At 46.2% G+C, this 20,422-nt stretch overlaps 1 protein-coding gene across 1 annotated transcript in view; it reads left to right on the top strand.

Moving 5' to 3' along the window:
- Positions 1-20,422, top strand: part of alg9 (ALG9 alpha-1,2-mannosyltransferase) — a 54,152-nt gene that overhangs the window by 14,350 nt on the left and 19,380 nt on the right. Inside the window, exons 4-9 of the mRNA XM_021617332.2 lie at positions 5,490-5,560; positions 5,646-5,734; positions 10,533-10,668; positions 11,108-11,195; positions 11,359-11,464; positions 14,303-14,425. Of these exons, the coding sequence (XP_021473007.1) occupies positions 5,490-5,560; positions 5,646-5,734; positions 10,533-10,668; positions 11,108-11,195; positions 11,359-11,464; positions 14,303-14,425 (613 nt within the window). The remainder of the gene's footprint in view (positions 1-5,489; positions 5,561-5,645; positions 5,735-10,532; positions 10,669-11,107; positions 11,196-11,358; positions 11,465-14,302; positions 14,426-20,422) is intronic.

Genomic DNA, 20,422 nt, shown 5'->3' with positions numbered 1-20,422 from the left:
TGTGATGTTTATGTGGTTGTGAGATTGTGATGTTTATGTGGTTGTGATGTTTATGTGGTTGTGATGTTTATGTGGTTGTGATGTTTATGTGGTTGTGATGTTTATGTGATTGTGAGGTTGAGGTTGTGATGTTTATGTGGTTGTGAGGTTGAGGTTGTGATGTTTATGTGGTTGTGAGATTGTGATGTTTATGTGGTTGTGATGTTTATGTGGTTGTGAGATTGATGTTTATGTGGTTGTGATGTTTATGTGGTTGTGATGTTTATGTGGTTGTGATGTTTATGTGGTTGTGAGGTTGAGGTTGTGATGTTTATGTGGTTGTGATGTTTATGTGGTTGTGATGTTTATGTGGTTGTGATGTTTATGTGGTTGTGATGTTTATGTGGTTGTGATGTTTATGTGGTTGTGATGTTTATGTGGTTGTGATGTTTATGTGGTTGTGATGTTTATGTGGTTGTGATGTTTATGTGGTTGTGAGGTTGAGGTTGTGATGTTGAGGTTGTGATGTTTATGTGGTTGTGATGTTGTGATGTTTATGTGGTTGTGAGATTGTGATGTTTATGTGGTTGTGAGATTGTGATGTTTATGTGGTTGTGATGTTTATGTGGTTGTGATGTTTATGTGATTGTGAGGTTGAGATGTTTATGTGGTTGTGATGTTTATGTGGTTGTGATGTTTATGTGGTTGTGATGTTTATGTGGTTGTGATGTTTATGTGATTGTGATGTTGAGGTTGTGATGTTTATGTGGTTGTGATGTTTATGTGGTTGTGAGATTGTGATGTTTATGTGGTTGTGATGTTTATGTGGTTGAGATGTTTATGTGGTTGTGATGTTTATGTGATTGTGATGTTGAGGTTGTGATGTTTATGTGGTTGTGATGTTTATGTGGTTGTGAGATTGTGATGTTTATGTGGTTGTGAGATTGTGATGTTTATGTGGTTGTGATGTTTATGTGGTTGTGAGATTGTGATGTTTATGTGGTTGTGATGTTTATGTGGTTGTGAGATTGTGATGTTTATGTGGTTGTGATGTTTATGTGGTTGTGAGATTGTGATGTTTATGTGGTTGTGAGGTTGAGGTTGTGATGTTTATGTGGTTGTGATGTTTATGTGGTTGTGAGATTGTGATGTTTATGTGGTTGAGATGTTTATGTGGTTGTGAGGTTGAGGTTGTGATGTTTATGTGGTTGTGATGTTTATGTGGTTGTGAGATTGTGATGTTTATGTGGTTGTGATGTTTATGTGGTTGTGATGTTTATGTGGTTGTGAGATTGTGATGTTTATGTGGTTGTGATTATGTGGTTGTGAGGTTGAGATGTTTATGTGGTTGTGATGTTTATGTGGTTGTGATGTTTATGTGGTTGAGATGTTTATGTGGTTGTGATGTTTATGTGGTTGTGATGTTTATGTGGTTGTGATGTTTATGTGGTTGTGATGTTTATGTGGTTGTGAGGTTGTGATGTTTATGTGGTTGTGATGTTTATGTGGTTATGAGGTTGAGATGTTTATGTGGTTGTGATGTTTATGTGGTTGTGAGGTTGTGATGTTTATGTGGTTGTGATGTTTATGTGGTTGTGAGGTTGAGATGTTTATGTGGTTATGAGGTTGAGGTTGTGATGTTTATGTGATTGTGAGGTTGTGATGTTTATGTGGTTGTGATGTTTATGTGGTTGTGAGGTTGAGATGTTTATGTGGTTATGAGGTTGAGGTTGTGATGTTTATGTGATTGTGAGGTTGTGATGTTTATGTGGTTGTGATGTTTATGTGGTTGTGATGTTTATGTGGTTGTGATGTTTATGTGGTTGTGAGATTGTGATGTTTATGTGGTTGTGATGTTTATGTGGTTGTGATGTTTATGTGGTTGTGATGTTTATGTGGTTGTGATGTTTATGTGGTTATGATGTTTATGTGGTTGTGAGGTTGAGATGTTTATGTGGTTATGATGTTTATGTGGTTGTGAGGTTGTGATGTTTATGTGGCTGTGAGGTTGAGGTTGTGATGTTTATGTGGTTGTGAGATTGTGATGTTTATGTGGTTGTGATGTTTATGTGGTTGTGAGATTGTGATGTTTATGTGGTTGTGATGTTTATGTGGTTGTGATGTTTATGTGGTTGTGATGTTTATGTGGTTGTGATGTTTATGTGATTGTGAGGTTGAGGTTGTGATGTTTATGTGGTTGTGAGGTTGAGGTTGTGATGTTTATGTGGTTGTGAGATTGTGATGTTTATGTGGTTGTGATGTTTATGTGGTTGTGAGATTGTGATGTTTATGTGGTTGTGATGTTTATGTGGTTGTGATGTTTATGTGGTTGTGAGATTGTGATGTTTATGTGGTTGTGATGTTTATGTGGTTGTGATGTTTATGTGGTTGTGATGTTTATGTGGTTGTGATGTTTATGTGGTTATGATGTTTATGTGGTTGTGAGGTTGAGATGTTTATGTGGTTATGATGTTTATGTGGTTGTGAGGTTGTGATGTTTATGTGGCTGTGAGGTTGAGGTTGTGATGTTTATGTGGTTGTGAGATTGTGATGTTTATGTGGTTGTGATGTTTATGTGGTTGTGAGATTGTGATGTTTATGTGGTTGTGATGTTTATGTGGTTGTGATGTTTATGTGGTTGTGATGTTTATGTGGTTGTGAGGTTGAGGTTGTGATGTTTATGTGGTTGTGATGTTTATGTGGTTGTGATGTTTATGTGGTTGTGATGTTTATGTGGTTGTGATGTTTATGTGGTTGTGATGTTTATGTGGTTGTGATGTTTATGTGGTTGTGATGTTTATGTGGTTATGATGTTTATGTGGTTGTGAGATTGTGATGTTTATGTGGTTGTGATGTTTATGTGGTTGTGAGGTTGTGATGTTTATGTGGTTGTGATGTTGTGATGTTTATGTGGTTGTGATGTTTATGTGGTTGTGAGATTGTGATGTTTATGTGGTTGTGATGTTTATGTGGTTGTGATGTTTATGTGGTTGTGAGGTTGTGATGTTTATGTGGTTGTGATGTTTATGTGGTTGTGAGGTTGAGATGTTTATGTGATTGTGAGGTTGTGATGTTTATGTGGTTGTGATGTTTATGTGGTTGTGATGTTTATGTGGTTGTGAGGTTGTGATGTTTATGTGGTTGTGATGTTTATGTGGTTGTGAGGTTGAGATGTTTATGTGATTGTGAGGTTGTGATGTTTATGTGGTTGTGATGTTTATGTGGTTGTGATGTTTATGTGGTTGTGAGGTTGAGATGTTTATGTGGTTATGAGGTTGAGGTTGTGATGTTTATGTGGCTGTGAGGTTGAGGTTGTGATGTTTATGTGGTTGTGATGTTTATGTGGTTGTGATGTTTATGTGGTTGTGAGATTGTGATGTTTATGTGGTTGTGATGTTTATGTGGTTGTGATGTTTATGTGGTTGTGAGGTTGAGATGTTTATGTGATTGTGAGGTTGTGATGTTTATGTGGTTGTGATGTTTATGTGGTTGTGATGTTTATGTGGTTGTGAGGTTGAGATGTTTATGTGGTTATGATGTTTATGTGGTTGTGAGGTTGAGATGTTTATGTGGTTATGAGGTTGAGGTTGTGATGTTTATGTGGTTGTGAGGTTGAGGTTGTGATGTTTATGTGGTTGTGAGGTTGAGGTTGTGATGTTTATGTGGTTGTGAGGTTGAGGTTGTGATGTTTATGTGGTTGTGATGTTTATGTGGTTGTGATGTTTATGTGGTTGTGATGTTTATGTGGTTGTGATGTTTATGTGGTTGTGATGTTTATGTGGTTGTGAGATTGTGATGTTTATGTGGTTGTGATGTTTATGTGGTTGTGAGGTTGAGATGTTTATGTGGTTGTGATGTTTATGTGGTTGTGAGGTTGAGATGTTTATGTGGTTGTGATGTTTATGTGGTTGTGAGGTTGAGGTTGTGATGTTTATGTGGTTGTGATGTTTATGTGGTTGTGAGATTGTGATGTTTATGTGGTTGTGATGTTTATGTGGTTGTGATGTTTATGTGGTTGTGATGTTTATGTGGTTGTGATGTTTATGTGGTTGTGATGTTTATGTGGTTGTGAGGTTGAGATGTTTATGTGGTTGTGATGTTTATGTGGTTGTGATGTTTATGTGGTTGAGATGTTTATGTGGTTGTGATGTTTATGTGGTTGAGATGTTTATGTGGTTGAGATGTTTATGTGGTTGTGATGTTGTGATGTTTATGTGGTTGTGATGTTGTGATGTTTATGTGGTTGTGATGTTTATGTGGTTGTGATGTTTGTGGTTTTGATGTTTATGTGGTTGAGATGTTTATGTGGTTGTGAGATTGTGATGTTTATGTGGTTGTGATGTTTATGTGGTTGTGATGTTTATGTGGTTGAGATGTTTATGTGGTTGTGATGTTGTGATGTTTATGTGGTTGTGATGTTGTGATGTTTATGTGGTTGTGATGTTGTGATGTTTATGTGGTTGTGATGTTTATGTGGTTGTGATGTTTATGTGGTTTTGATGTTTATGTGGTTGAGATGTTTATGTGGTTGTGAGGTTGAGATGTTTATGTGGTTGTGATGTTTATGTGGTTGTGAGATTGTGATGTTTATGTGGTTGTGATGTTTATGTGGTTGTGATGTTTATGTGGTTGTGATGTTTATGTGGTTGTGATGTTTATGTGGTTGTGAGGTTGAGATGTTTATGTGGTTGTGATGTTTATGTGTTTATTTGGTTGAGGTTGTGATGTTTATGTGATTGTGAGGTTGTGATGTTTATGTGGTTGTGTGGTTGTGATGTTTATGTGGTTGTGATGTTTATGTGGTTGTGAGGTTGAGATGTTTATGTGGTTGTGTGGTTGTGATGTTTATGTGGTTGTGATGTTTATGTGGTTGTGATGTTTATGTGGTTGTGAGATTGTGATGTTTATGTGGTTGTGATGTTGTGATGTTTATGTGGTTGTGATGTTTATGTGGTTGTGATGTTTGTGGTTGTGATGTTTATGTGGTTGTGATGTTTATGTGGTTGTGAGGTTGAGGTTGTGATGTTTATGTGGTTGTGATGTTTATGTGGTTGTGAGGTTGAGGTTGTGATGTTTATGTGGTTGTGATGTTTGTGGTTGTGATGTTTATGTGGTTGTGATGTTTATGTGGTTGTGATGTTTATGTGATTGTGAGGTTTATGTGGTTGTGATGTTTATGTGGTTATGATGTTTATGTGGTTGTGAGGTTGAGATGTTTATGTGGTTGTGAGGTTGAGGTTGAGATGTTTATGTGGTTGTGATGTTTATGTGGTTGTGATGTTTATGTGGTTGTGAGGTTTATGTGGTTGTGATGTTTATGTGGTTGTGATGTTTATGTGATTGTGAGGTTGAGATGTTTATGTGGTTGTGATGTTTATGTGGTTGTGATGTTTATGTGGTTGTGATGTTTATGTGGTTGTGATGTTTATGTGGTTATGAGGTTGTGATGTTTATGTGGTTGTGATGTTGTGATGTTTATGTGGTTGTGATGTTGTGATGTTTTGTTTTAGGTGCTGGTGTTCTACTTTGTGCGCTGTGTCCTGGCCTTCTCCTGCTGCATCTGTGAACTCTACTTCTACAAGTCAGTATCTGTCACTCCTCGTGTGTGTGTCAGTCTCTTATTTTATCTTTATCTTTAGTGTAAGGTAGGTGTGTGTGTGTTGCAGGGCGGTGTGTAAGAAGTTTGGGCTGCATGTGGGTCGTCTGATGCTGGCCTTCCTCCTCCTGAGCTCTGGAATGTTCTGCTCCTCAGCAGGTGGGTGCTACTCCTATCTCCCTCCCTCCCCTCCATCTCTCTTCCTCCCTCCTTCCCTTCATCTCTCTTCCTCCCCTCTTCCTCCCTCCTTCCCTTTCTCCATCTCTCACTCATCTTCCCTCCATCTCTCTCCCTCTCCTCTGTCTCTCCCTCTCTGCCTGTATCTCTGTCTGTGACAAATACAATTTGATTTGATTTGATTGGCTTGGGCTAGTGTAAGAGTGGGGGAAAGGGCCTGTTTGCCTGCTCACGGCCTGGGTGTATGTGTGACTTTCATGTTAAGGCCCTCTTTGTGAGAGTGGTGGGCAGGAGGGGCATAGGTCTGATCTGAGGGGGCCTAAATGGGGTGTGGGCATGGTCGACTTGGGGGGGGGATGTTGATTGGTTGGGGTGTGAATGTGGCTGGTGCTGTGGTCGGAATGTAGTTCCTCTCGGCGTGGGTCCGGGGGGGTCCCGCAGGTCTGGGAGAGTGTCTCGCTGGTCTGGGCGGGGTGTCTATTGATCTGTTGCTCCTGTGTGAGGTGACGGGGCTGTGGTTGAGGGCGATATCCTTCAGGGTCCGGGCGTTGGTGGGCACTGCTGCCTTGTATAGGTGGACCTGGTCGTCAAGTCCAGGGTGGGTGGTGGGCACTGCTGCCTTGTATAGGTGGACCTGGTCGTCAAGTCCAGGGTGGGTGGTGGGCCAGGTAGACATTTGGTTTTGAGGCACAGTCACAGGAAAATACTTGCGTTTACCCGCTGTATGGTAGCAGGGTGGAGATGAAGACAGCTTGTCTGTTGAAACGTTGGACATAAATAATTTTGCATCCCAGAGTGTGTGGCTCTCCTTTATTGTTCAAGTGTTCTACTCCACTAGCCAGCACCTCGCCTAAATAGGTGTGTGTTTCTTTCACCTCTAGCAGGGTGGAGAGATCACCACTTGTGCGTTGGGGAAAATATAAGCAGCTTTTTCCATCACTTTTTAATCACTCCCTTGTGCCTATGTGGCTGGGCGATGGGTGTTTGGACACCAGAGTGTGTGTGGGGAAAAGTTTATTTTCTTGTATATATTTCCCGTTTCCCGCATAAGGAGTACAATCTGTGGCTTGTGTATGTCCTCGGTGGGTGTGTGTGTGTGTGTGGGGGGGGGGGGTTCTCAGAGGGGGTTGGGACCCCCTGGGCCCCTGTGGTGTCGAGGCTATGGTCAGGGTCTGAGGTGGACTGTTCTGCTGTGGTGTCGAGGCTATGGTCAGGGTCTGGGGTGGACTGTTCTGCTGTGGTGTCGAGGCTATGGTCAGGGTCTGGGGTGGACTGTTCTGCTGTGGTGTCGAGGCTATGGTCAGGGTCTGAGGTGGACTGTTCTGCTGTGGTGTCGAGGCTATGGTCAGGGTCTGAGGTGGACTGTTCTGCTGTGGTGTCGAGGCTATGGTCAGGGTCTGAGGTGGACTGTTCTGCTGTGGTGTCGAGGCTATGGTCAGGGTCTGAGGTGGACTGTTCTGCTGTGGTGTCGAGGCTATGGTCAGGGTCTGAGGTGGACTGTTCTGCTGTGGTGTCGAGGCTATGGTCAGGGTCTGGGGTGGACTGTTCTGCTGTGGTGTCGAGGCTATGGTCAGGGTCTGAGGTGGGCTGTTCTGCTGTGGTGTCGAGGCTATGGTCAGGGTCTGAGGTGGGCTGTTCTGCTGGCTTCTCTGCGGGGGTGGCCACCTCTCCAATGGGCTGTTCTGCTGGCTTCTCTGCGGGGGTGGCCACCTCAGGGTCTGAGGTGGGCTGTTCTGCTGGCTTCTCTGCGGGGGTGGCCAACTCTCCAATGGGCTGTTCTGCTGGCTTCTCTGCGGGGGTGGCCACCTCTCCAATGGGCTGTTCTGCTGGCTTCTCTGCGGGGGTGGCCACCTCTCCAATGGGTTGTTCTCCGCCACACGTCATCGTTTTCACCTCCTTCTCTAGTTGTTTGTTCTCCTGCTCTTTTTTTCTGTTGATGTTGTCTCACCACATTCCAGAGAGCAGATCTCTTCACCTGCAGCTCTCTGGGTCTGGTTGAGGGGGTGTTGTTGAGCTGGACTATTGTTTTGTGTTGACTGGAGTGTGTTCATCTGCTGTTCCAGCTCCACCTGCCTTACCTCCAGCTGGGTGAATGTATCCTTCATTTCAATGAGAGAGTAGTACTCTGTGATGGGAGCTTTGACACCTCTCACTTCACACGTCAGTGTAATTGAAGTTGGAGACATCTGTTCTGTCTTAGCAAGCTTTGTAGCCTAAACTTAACTCAGTCCTTGTAAAGTAAAATAGATAATTGTAATTTATTTTTCTTCTTGCCTTTAAAAATAGCTTCATACTAAATATTACTCACTCAGTTCCAGGTTGGATGCTATTCTCAGGTTTATTTTTTGCTTATTTTGCTGGCCATGGTTTGCCAGATTATTCACTATAGTCCTTGGAATAAAATCCTTCCATGTCATTTTGTCCAAAAACAGGTTGAAGGTTTGGAGTTTTGGTTTAGAGTGAAGGTTATATGTATTCGTGAGAAAATCCAAGTTTATCTTATTCTAAATCTATCTTTTTGTAAAAACATGTTGAAAAATGTAAGAGCTCATCTGCTCATGACCTCTCACACTTCTCTTGCTCTCTCTCTCTCCTCTCTGTTTCTCTCTGTTTACCTCTCTCTCTGTGTCCCTCTCTCTCTCTCTGTGTCCCTCTCTCTCTCTCTGCGTCCCTCTCTCTCTCTCTGCGTCCCTCTCTCTCTCTCTGCGTCCCTCTCTCTCTCTCTGCGTCCCTCTCTCTCTCTCTGCGTCCCTCTCTCTCTCTCTGCGTCCCTCACGCTGTCTCTCTGCGTCCCTCACGCTGTCTCTCTGCGTCCCTCACGCTGTCTCTCTGCGTCCCTCACGCTGTCTCTCTGCGTCCCTCACGCTGTCTCTCTGCGTCCCTCACGCTGTCTCTCTGCGTCCCTCACGCTGTCTCTCTGCGTCCCTCTCTCTCTCTGCGTCCCTCTCTCTGCGTCCCTTGCGCTCTCTCTGCGTCCCTCGCGCTCTCTCTGCGTCCCTCGCGCTCTCTCTCTGTGTCCCTCGCGCTCTCTCTCTGCATCCCTCGCGCTCTGTCTCTGCGTCCCTCGTGCTCTCTCTCTGCGTCCCTCGCGCTCTCTCTCTCTCTGCGTCCCTCGTGCTCTCTCTCTCTCTGCGTCCCTCGCGCTCTCTCTCTCTCTGCGTCCCTCGCGCTCTCTCTCTCTCTGCGTCCCTCGCGCTCTCTCTCTCTCTGCGTCCCTCGCGCTCTCTCTCTCTCTGCGTCCCTCGCGCTCTCTCTCTCTCTGCGTCCCTCGCGCTCTCTCTCTCTGCGTCCCTCGCGCTCTCTCTCTCTCTGCGTCCCTCGCGCTCTCTCTCTCTCTCTGCGTCCCTCGCGCTCTCTCTCTCTCTCTGCGTCCCTCGCGCTCTCTCTCTCTCTCTGCGTCCCTCGCGCTCTCTCTCTCTCTCTGCGTCCCTCGCGCTCTCTCTCTCTCTCTGCGTCCCTCGCGCTCTCTCTCTCTCTGCGTCCCTCGCGCTCTCTCTCTCTCTCTCTGCGTCCCTCGCGCTCTCTCTCTCTCTCTCTCTCTGCGTCCCTCGCGCTCTCTCTCTCTCTCTCTCTCTGCGTCCCTCGCTCTCTCTCTCTCTCTGCGTCCCTCGCTCTCTCTCTCTCTCTGCGTCCCTCGCGCTCTCTCTCTCTCTCTGCGTCCCTCGCGCTCTCTCTCTCTCTCTCTGCGTCCCTCGCGCTCTCTCTCTCTCTCTGCGTCCCTCGCGCTCTCTCTGCGTCCCTCGCGCTCTCTCTCTCTCTGCGTCCCTCGCGCTCTCTCTCTCTCTGCGTCCCTCGCGCTCTCTCTCTCTCTGCGTCCCTCGCGCTCTCTCTCTCTCTGCGTCCCTCGCGCTCTCTCTCTCTCTGCGTCCCTCGCGCTCTCTCTCTCTCTGCGTCCCTCGCGCGCTCTCTCTCTGCGTCCCTCGCGCGCTCTCTCTGCGTCCCTCGCACGCTCTCTCTCTGCGTCCCTCGCTCTCTCTCTCTCTGCGTCCCTCGCGCTCTCTCTCTCTGCGTCCCTCGCGCTCTCTCTCTCTGCGTCCCTCGCGCTCTCTCTCTGCGTCCCTCGCGCTCTCTCTCTCTCTCTGCGTCCCTCGCGCTCTCTCTCTCTCTGCGTCCCTCGCGCTCTCTCTCTCTCTCTGCATCCCTCGCGCTCTCTCTCTCTCTCTCTGCGTCCCTCGCGCTCTCTCTCTCTCTCTCTCTGCGTCCCTCGCGCTCTCTCTCTCTCTGCGTCCCTCGCGCTCTCTCTCTCTCTGCGTCCCTCGCGCTCTCTCTCTCTCTGCGTCCCTCGCGCTCTCTCTCTCTCTCTGCGTCCCTCGCGCTCTCTCTCTCTCTGCGTCCCTCGCGCTCTCTCTCTCTCTGCGTCCCTCGCGCTCTCTCTCTCTCTGCGTCCCTCGCGCTCTCTCTCTCTCTGCGTCCCTCGCGCTCTCTCTCTCTCTGCGTCCCTCGCGCTCTCTCTCTCTCTGCGTCCCTCGCGCTCTCTCTCTCTCTGCGTCCCTCGCGCTCTCTCTCTCTCTGCGTCCCTCGCGCTCTCTCTCTCTCTGCGTCCCTCGCGCGCTCTCTCTGCGTCCCTCGCACGCTCTCTCTCTGCGTCCCTCGCTCTCTCTCTCTCTGCGTCCCTCGCGCTCTCTCTCTCTGCGTCCCTCGCGCTCTCTCTCTCTGCGTCCCTCGCGCTCTCTCTCTCTGCGTCCCTCGCGCTCTCTCTCTCTGCGTCCCTCGCGCTCTCTCTCTGCGTCCCTTGCGCTCTCTCTCGCTCTCTCTCTGTCTCTCTCGTCTCTCTCTCCAGCATTCCTGCCTTCTTCCTTCTGTATGTATTCTACTCTGGTTGCCATGACTGGATGGTTCCAAGACACGCCCTTCCTGGCTGTGATGGGCGTGGCAGCTGGGGCTATCATTGGCTGGCCATTCTCCGCTCTGCTTGGGTAAGAGCTGTTCCTTGTGCAGAGTTAATTGTAAAGAAGTATGATATAAATACATCTACTGTATAGTAAGTTTCAGCTGGCAGGAAGTGGAGAATAATTTACTACCAGGGCAGGGCTATGTTTTGTTTTAGGGAGCAAAAGAAGTAAGAGGGAGCCATTAAATTGTATTAAATTGAAGGTTATTTGTTGATCTAGAAATTTACAGATGTTTCTGAAGAAATTTGAGTCCCTGCTGAAAAAGTTTGAATACGACTGGGTTTGAGGTCAGGGGTTCTAAGTATGGTCTCCTGATTGTTGCAGTGGTCTAAGGCAGGGTTAGGGTTTGACCAGGGTATGCCGTCATTCTAAATAAGAATTTGTTATTAACTGACTTGCCTAGTTAAATAAAGATAAAATAAAAATAGTCATGCTGTCTCTGATTGGTTGATGTGGTTACTAGGCTACCGATCGCCTTCGACCTGCTTGTGCTGAAGAGGAAGTGGAATAGTTTCATCACCTGGGCAACTGTCTCTCTGCTGCTGTTCCTGGTGACACACACACACACACACACTACCCACTGAGTTATGAATGTTTGTTAAGAACTTTGTCATTATCTTTAGTTGATCGCTGTGTAAGGAGAAGAAGCACTCAGAACTAATTGTGTGTGTGTGTGTGTGTGTGTGTGTGTGTGTGTGTGTGTGTGTTTTCCAGGTGCCTCTGATGGTGGTGGATTCTTGTTGCTATGGGAAACTGGTCATTGCTCCCCTCAATATTCTACTCTATAATGTCTTCACCCCCCATGGCCCAGATCTCTATGGTAAACACACACACACTAGCTAGCTAGGTCCTCTTATGATGCTGTTAGCTAGCTAGCTAGGTCCTCTTATGATGCATTTAGCTAGCTAGCTAGGTCCTCTTATGATGCATTTAGCTAGCTAGCTAGGTCCTCTTCTGAAGCAGCTAGCTAGCTAGGTCCTCTTCTGATGCAGTTAGCTAGCTATCTAGGTCCTCTTCTGAAGCAGTTAGCTAGCTAGCTAGCTAGGTCCTCTTCTGAAGGAGTTAGCTAGCTAGGTAGGTCCTCTTCTGAAGCAGCTAGCTAGGTCCTCTTCTGATATAGTTAGCTAGGTAGGTCCTCTTCTGAAGCAGTTAGATAGCTAGGTACACTACCGTTCCAAAGTTTGGGTGTCACTTAGAAATATCCTTATTTTTCAAATAAAGCAAAAAAATGTTGCCATTAAAATAACATCAAATTGATCAGAAATACAGTGTAGATTTTGTTAATGTTGTAAATGACTATTGTAGCTGGAAACCAGAATAGAAAGAGAAGTGGGAGGCCCCTGTGCACAACTGAGCAAGAGGACAAGTACATTAGAGTGTCTAGTTTGAGAAACAGACGCCGCACAAGTCCTCAACTGGCAGCTTCATTAAATAGTACCCGTAAAACACCAGTCTCAATGTCAACAGTGAAGAGGCGACTCCAGGATGCTGGCCTTCTAGGGAGAGTTGCAAAGAAAAAGCCTTTATCTGAGACTGGCCAATACAAATAGAAGTTTAATATGGACAAAAGAACACAGACAATGGACAGAGGAACTCTGGCTGGAAGGCCAGCATCCCGGAGTCGCCTCTTCACTGTTGACGTTGAGACTGGTGTTTTGCTGGTACTATTTAATGAAGCTGCCAGTTGAGGACTTGTGAGGCATCTGTTTCTCAAACTAGACACTCTAATGTACTTGTCCTCTTGCTCAGTTGTGCACCGGGGCCTCCCACTCCTCTTTCTATTCTGGTTAGAGACCGTTTGCGCTCTTCTGTGAAGGGAGTAGTAGTACACCGCGTTGTACGAGATCCTCAGTTTCTTGGTAATTTCTCTCATGGAATAGCCTTGATTTCTCAGAACAAGAATAGACTGGTGAGTTTCAGAAAAAAAGTCATTTGTTTCTGGCCATTTTGAGCCTGTAATTGAACCCACAAATGCTGATGCTCCAGGTACTCAACTAGTCCAAAGAAGGACAGTTGTATTGCTTCTTTAGTCAGAACAACAGTTTTCAGCTGTGCTAACATAATTGCAAAAGGGTTTTCTAATGATCAATTAGCCTTTTTTTAAATGATTAACTTGGATTAGCTAACACAACGTGCCATTGGAACACAGGAGTGATGGTTGCTGATAATGGGCCTATGTAGATATTGCATGAAAAAATCTGCTGTTTCCAGCTATAATAGTCATTTACAACATTAACTAAATCTACACTATTTCTGATCAATTTGATATTTTAATGGAGAAAATATATGCTTTTCATTCAAAAACAAGGACATTTTGAAGTTACCCCAAACTTTTGAACGGTAGTGTAGGTGCTCTTCTGATTCAGTTAGCTAGCTAGATATTTCCTCTTCTGATTCAGTTAGCTAGCTTGATAGGTCCTCTTCTGATTCAGTTAGCTAGCTAGATATTTCCTCTTCTGATTCAGTTAGCTAGCTAGATAGGTCCTCTTCTGATTCAGTTAGCTAGCTAGATAGGTCCTCTTCTGATTCAGTTAGCTAGCTAGATATTTCCTCTTCTGATTCAGTTAGCTAGCTTGATAGGTCCTCTTCTGATTCAGTTAGCTAGCTAGATATTTCCTCTTCTGATTCAGTTAGCTAGCTAGATAGGTCCTCTTCTGATTCAGTTAGCTAGCTAGATAGGTGCTCTTCTGATTCAGTTAGCTAGCTAGATAGGTCCTCTTCTGATTCAGTTAGCTAGCTAGATAGGTCCTCTTCTGATTCAGTTAGCTAGCTAGATAGGTCCTCTTCTGATTCAGTTAGCTAGCTTGATAGGTCCTCTTCTGATTCAGTTAGCTAGCTTGATAGGTCCTCTTCTGAAGCAGTCAAGTCAGGTGGTATTTATTAAAGAGTTGAGTCAGAATCAGCTGCATTGATCTGTTGTTCTATGTTCTAATGTCATTTGAGGTCTGGTGGCTTTAGAAGTTTCACAATGTTACCAACTCAGTGGCCTTGTGGTTAGTGTCCGCCTTGGGATTGAAAGGACAGTGTTACCAACTCAGTGGCCTTGTGGTTAGTGTCCGCCCTGGGATTGAAAGGACAGTGTTACCAACTCAGTGGCCCTGTGGTTAGTGTCCGCCCTGGGATTGGAAAGTTGGGAGTACGATCCCGGGCCGAGCCATTCCAAAGAAGGTAAAAATGAGACCCAATGCGTCTGGCCCTCAGGAATAAAGGGATACTTCTGGATCATAATTAACAATGAGGCCCTTTATCAACTTCCCTAGAGTCAGATAGGCTTGTGTAGATTATTGGACACAGAGATATACAAATGGTATCTATTAGTTCATCTGATTCTGGGGAAGTTGATAAAGGGCCTCATTGCCAAAATCCCAAAGAATCCCTTTGAGGAGTTAGAGCCTTACCCCCAGTCTATCATGTACTAGCGTCCTGTTCAGGGGCTATACTTGTACATCAAGCTGCCTCACGCTACAGAAACAGGAGATGGGCTCCTGCTCATATGAGCCGTTCTGGGTCAAGCCAAGACTTGTGCAAGGCTATTTACATTTTTTTGCATGAAACATGACTGCATGTTTCCTGTTTATGATTGACTTATACTGTGTTTTGTATCATAACATTGATCTAACACTGTGTGGCGTGCTTGCGTTGTGCATTATGTGTTTAGGTACAGAGCCGTGGCCGTTCTACTTTATAAATGGTTTCCTGAACTTCAATGTGGTGTTTGTCCTGGCGCTGCTGTCTCTACCTCTCACTGCTCTGATGGAGGCGCTACTACAACGCTTCAATGGTAACACGCAGCCACACACGCAGCCACACACCCACCATCTACTTTATAAAGAAATATTTGGTGTGTATAAACAGCGGCACTAACATACAATGTGCAGTAGTAGAAATATTATAATAAGCAATGTCGGTGATACGGTATTTAAATTGAAACAGGAAGTAACAAGTGGTTCAATGTCTCTACAACATGGGACAGCAGCTTTGGTTGTAAGTGTGTTTGAGTTTTAGTTTATTTTATCTTTACAGGGACAGTGCACATTAATCAACGTTTCAGTGAAAGTGCCGGTTTTAGCCAGCCGGCTAATTTTCAACCGCAGTCCCTGGGCAGGTTATTAAAAACAATTACAAGCAAGACATAGCATACAGACAGAGCAAAATAGGACAAGCAAGACGTAGCATACAGACATGGCAACATAGAACAAAAAGCAGCAAGACAAAATTCATAAAAGCAACAAAGGTGTTGGTGAGTATGAGGTTTGTGTGATTAGCTTTTGTGTGAGTGAGTGTGGATCAACTGGTAGATGCTAGTGATGGCTGTTCAAAAGTCTGGCCTGTTAATAGAAGCTGTTTTTTGGTCTCTTGGTCCCGGCTCTGATGCACCTGTACTGTCGCCGTCTGCCCAGTGAACAGTCCATGACTCAGGTGGCTGAGGTCCTTGATGATCTTCTTCTTGGCCTTCCTTTGACACCAGGTGCTGTAGATGTCCTGGAGGGCAGGCAGCGTGGCCCTGGTGATGCATTTAGCGGTCCGCACCACCTTCTGGAGAGCCATGTGGTTGAGGGCGGATCAGTTGCCGTATCAGGCGGTGATGCAGCCCGATAGAATGCTCTCAATGGGGCATCTGTAGAAGTTTGTGAGGTTCTTGGTTGCCTTGCTAAATTTCTTCACTCGCCTGAGGTTGTAGAGTGCTATTGCGCTTTCTTCACCAAAATGTTGATGTGTCGAGACCATTTCAGGTCCTCAGTCATGTGCACACTGAGGAACTTGAAGCTTTTGACCCTATCTAGGATGAGGATGGGGGCTCTCTACCTCTTCAGTTTCCTGTAGTTCACGATAAGCTCCATCATTTGGTCGACGTTGAGTGAGCGGTTAATTTACTGGCACCACTCCGCCAGAGCTATAACCTCCTCCCTGTAGGCTGTCTTGTCGTTGTTGGTAATCAGGCCTACCACTGTCGTGTTGTCAGCAAACTTCTTGATTGAGTTGGTGTCGTGCGTTGCTATGCAGTCTGCGCACACACCCCTGGGGGTCCCTGTGTTGAGGATCAACGTGGCGATTTTTATTTCACCTTATTTAACCAGGTAGGCTAGTTGAGAACAAGTTCTCATTTGCAACTGCGACCTGGCCAAGATAAAGCATAGCAGTGTGAACAGACAACACAGAGTTACACATGGAGTAAACAATTAACAAGTCAGTAACACAGTAGAAAAAAAGGGGAGTCTATATACATTGTGTGCAAAAGGCATGAGGAGGTAGGCGAATAATTACAATTTTGCAGATTAACACTGGAGTGATAAATGATCAGATGGTCATGTACAGGTAGAGATATTGGTGTGCAAAAGAGCAGAAAAGTAAATAAATAAAAACAGTATGGGGATGAGGTAGGTAAAAATGGGTGGGCTATTTACCGATAGACTATGTACAGCTGCAGCGATCGGTTAGCTGCTCAGATAGCAGATGTTTGAAGTTGGTGAGGGAGATAAAAGTCTCCAACTTAAGCGATTTTTGCAATTCGTTCCAGTCACAGGCAGCAGAGAACTGGAACGAAAGGCGGCCAAATGAGGTGTTGGCTTTAGGGATGATCAGTGAGATACACCTGCTGGAGCGCGTGCTACGGATGGGTGTTGCCATCGTGACCAGTGAGCTGAGATAAGGCAGAGCTTTACCTAGCATGGACTTGTAGATGACCTGGAGCCAGTGGGTCTGGCGACGAATATGTAGCGAGGGCCAGCCGACTAGAGCATACAAGTCGCAGTGGTGGGTGGTATAAGGTGCTTTAGTGACAAAACGGATGGCACTGTGAAACTGCATCCAGTTTGCTGAGTAGAGTGTTGGAAGCAATTTTGTAGATGACATCGTCGAGGATCGGTAGGATAATCAGTTTTACTAGGGTAAGTTTGGAGGCGTGAGTGAAGGAGGCTTTGTTGCGGAATAGAAAGCCGACTCTTGATTTGATTTTCGATTGGAGATGTTTGATATGAGTCTGGAAGGAGAGTTTGCAGTCTAGCCAGACACCTAGGTACTTATAGATGTCCACATATTCAAGGTCGGAACCATCCAGGGTGGTGATGCTGGTCAGGCATGCGGGTGCAGGCAGCGAACGGTTGAAAAGCATGCATTTGGTTTTACTAGCGTTTAAGAGCAGTTTGAGGCCACGGAAGGAGTGTTGTATGGCATTGAAGCCCGTTTGGAGGTTAGATAGCACAGTGTCCAAGGACGGGCCGGAAGTATATAGAATGGTGTCGTCTGCGTAGAGGTGGATCAGGGAATCGCCCGCAGCAAGAGCAACATCATTGATATATACAGAGAAAAGAGTCGGCCCGAGGATTGAACCCTGTGGCACCCCCATAGAGACTGCCAGAGGACCGGACAGCATGCCCTCCGATTTGACACACTGAACTCTGTCTGCAAAGTAATTGGTGAACCAGGCAAGGCAGTCATCCGAAAAACCGAGGCTACTGAGTCTGCCGATGAGAATATGGTGATTGACAGAGTCGAAAGCCTTGGCAAGGTCGATGAAGACGGCTGCACAGTACTGTCTTTTATCGATGGCGGTTATGATATCGTTTAGTACCTTGAGCGTGGCTGAGGTGCACCCGTGACCGGCTCAGAAACCAGATTGCACAGCGGAGAAGGTACGGCGGGATTCGAGATGGTCAGTGACCTGTTTTTTGACTTGGCTTTCGAAGACCTTAGATAGGCAGGGCAGGATGGATATAGGTCTGTAACAGTTTGGGTCCAGGGTGTCTCCCCCTTTGAAGAGGGGGATGACTGCAGCAGCTTTCCAATCCTTGGGGATCTCAGACGATATGAAAGAGAGGTTGAACAGGCTGGTAAATAGGGGTTGCGACAATGGCGGCGGATAGTTTCAGAAATAGAGGGTCCAGATTGTCAAGCCCAGCTGATTTGTACGGGTCCAGGTTTTGCAGCTCTTTCAGAACATCTGCTATCTGGATTTGGGTAAAGGAGAACCTGGTGAGGCTTGAGCGAGTAGCTGCGGGGGGGGCGGAGCTGTTGGCCGAGGTTGGAGTAGCCAGGCGGAAGGCATGGCCAGCCGTTGAGAAATGCTTGTTGAAGTTTTCGATAATCATGGATTTATCGGTGACCGTGTTACCTAGCCTCAGTGCAGTGGGCAGCTGGGAGGAGGTGCTCTTGTTTTCCATGGACTTCACAGTGTCCCAGAACTTTTTGGAGTTGGAGCTACAGGATGCAAACTTCTGCCTGAAGAAGCTGGCCTTAGCTTTCCTGACTGACTGCGTGTATTGGTACCTGACTTCCCTGAACAGTTGCATATCGCGGGGACTATTCGATGCTATTGCAGTCCGCCACAGGATGTTTTTGTGCTGGTCGAGGGCAGTCAGGTCTGGAGTGAACCAAGGGCTATATCTGTTCTTAGTTCTGCATTTTTTGAACGGAGCATGCTTATCTAAAATGGTGAGGAAGTTACTTTTAAAGAATGACCAGGCATCCTCAACTGATGGAATGAGGTCAATGTCCTTCCAGGATACCCGGGCCAGGTCGATTAGAAAGGCCTGCTCACAGAAGTGTTTTAGGGAGCGTTTGACAGTGATGAGGGGTGGTCGTTTGACTGCGGCTCAGTAGCGGATACAGGCAACGAGGCAGTGATCGCTGAGATCCTGGTTGAAGACAGCGGAGGTGTATTTGGAGGGCCAGTTGGTCAGGATGACGTCTATGAGGGTGCCCTTGTTTACAGATTTAGGGTTGTACCTGGTGGGTTCCTTGATGATTTGTGTGAGATTGAGGGCATCTAGCTGAGATTGTAGGACTTCCGGGGTGTTAAGCATATCCCAGTTTAGGTCACCTAACAGAACAAACTCTGAAGCTAGATGGGGGGCGATCAATTCACAAATGGTGTCCAGGGCACAGCTGGGAGCTGAGGGGGGTCGGTAGCAGGCGGCAACAGTGAGAGACTTATTTCTGGAGAGAGTAATTTTCAAAATTAGTAGTTCGAACTGTTTGGGTATGGACCTGGAAAGTATGACATTACTTTGCAGGCTATCTCTGCAGTAGACTGCAACTCCTCCCCCTTTGGCAGTTCTATCTTGACGGAAAATATTATAGTTGGGTATGGAAATCTCAGAATTTTTGGTGGCCTTCCTGAGCCAGGATTCAGACACGGCAAGGACATCAGGGTTAGCAGAGTGTGCTAAAGCAGTGAGTAAAACAAACTTAGGGAGGAGGCTTCTGATGTTGACATGCATGAAACCAAGGCTTTTTCGATCACAGAAGTCAACAAATGAGGGTGCCTGGGGACATGCAGGGCCTGGGTTTACCTCCACATCACCCGCGGAACAGAGGAGGAGTAGAATGAGGGTGCGGCTAAAGGCTATCAAAACTGGTCACCTAGAGCGTTGGGGACAGAGAATAAAAGGAGCAGATTTCTGGGCATGGTAGAATATATTCAGGGCATAATGCGCAGACAGGGGTATGGTGGGGTGCGGGTACAGTGGAGGTAAGCCCAGGCACTGTGTGATGATAAGAGAGATTGTATCTCTGGACATGCTGGTTGTAATGGGTGAGGTCACCGCTAGTGTGGGAGGTGGGACAAAGGAGGTATCAGGGGTATGAAGAGTGGAACTAGGGGCTCCATTGTAAACTAAAACAATGATAACTAACCTGAACAACAGTATACAAGGCATATTGACAGAGAGAGACATACAGCGAGGCATACAGTAATCACAGGTGTTGAATTGGGAGAGCTAGCTAAAACAGTAGCTAAAACAGTAGGTGAGACAACAACAGCTAATCAGCTAGCACAACAACAGCAGGTAAAATGGCGTTGACTAGGCAGGGAGGGTCGGATTAACTACACACAGAGCCTGAGTGCGGCTGGGGCCGACAGATAAAACATAAACAAGCAGAATGGAATACCGTGATTAATGGACAGTCCAGCATGCATCAGCTATGTAGCCAAGTGATCAGTGTCCAGGGGGCAGCGGTGGATGGGGCAGGGAAGCTGGACTGGCGAGTATTATCCAGGTTAAAAAACTGGCTGGCTGTGCAGAAGGTAAAAGGTAAAAGCCGCTAGCAGTGGATAACAATGACTAAATAGCTTGTAGCTAGTTAGCTGGTTAGCTTCTGGAGGTTCTTGAGTGTGTTCTAAAAATAACAAATTATAGCGATTCCGTATCACATTGGGTGAGGCAGGTTACCGGAAGGTATAAACAAAATAAAAATCGAAAAGAGTTTGAAAGTAAATATGGGTCCAGTGAGTGTTTGGGACGCGGCGATTCAGACGGTTAGCAGGCCTGTGCTAACAAACTAACAGTTAGTAGGCCGGGGCTAAACAAGGTAGCAGTTAGCGGACCGGGGCTAAACAAGCTAGCAGTTAGCAGGCCGAATTAGCAAGCAAGGAGATAGCAAGGGCTAGAAAGTTAGCCTTTGGGGGGCGTCGCGATGGGGTGAGTCTGTTTATGCCTCTTCATGCGGTGACATCGATAGACCGGTCGTGGGTCCGGATATTGTAGCCCAGGAGTATGCTTCGGTGGTAGCACAGGAGCTCTGGCCGGGCTAGCTTCAAGCTAAGTGGGTGGAAACGCCAGCCAGGAGTAATCATCCGGGGTTGCGGTTAGCTAGTTGTGAAGATCCAGCTGAAAATGTTCCGTTTGCGGTGGGAATCTGGGGATAAAAAAAATAATAGGTCCGTTATGCTCTGGTTAGAGTCGCGTTGTTCGAACTGGCGAGAGCTTTCCGAGCTAAAGGTTAGCTGAAGACCGCTAGCAATGTTTTGCTGACTGATAGCTGGTAGTTAGCTGGCTAG

Source organism: Oncorhynchus mykiss, chromosome 10 (genome assembly GCF_013265735.2).
Source record: "Oncorhynchus mykiss isolate Arlee chromosome 10, USDA_OmykA_1.1, whole genome shotgun sequence".
Classification (NCBI taxonomy): domain Eukaryota; kingdom Metazoa; phylum Chordata; class Actinopteri; order Salmoniformes; family Salmonidae; genus Oncorhynchus; species Oncorhynchus mykiss.
This window is presented reverse-complemented; position numbering and strand designations above follow the sequence as displayed.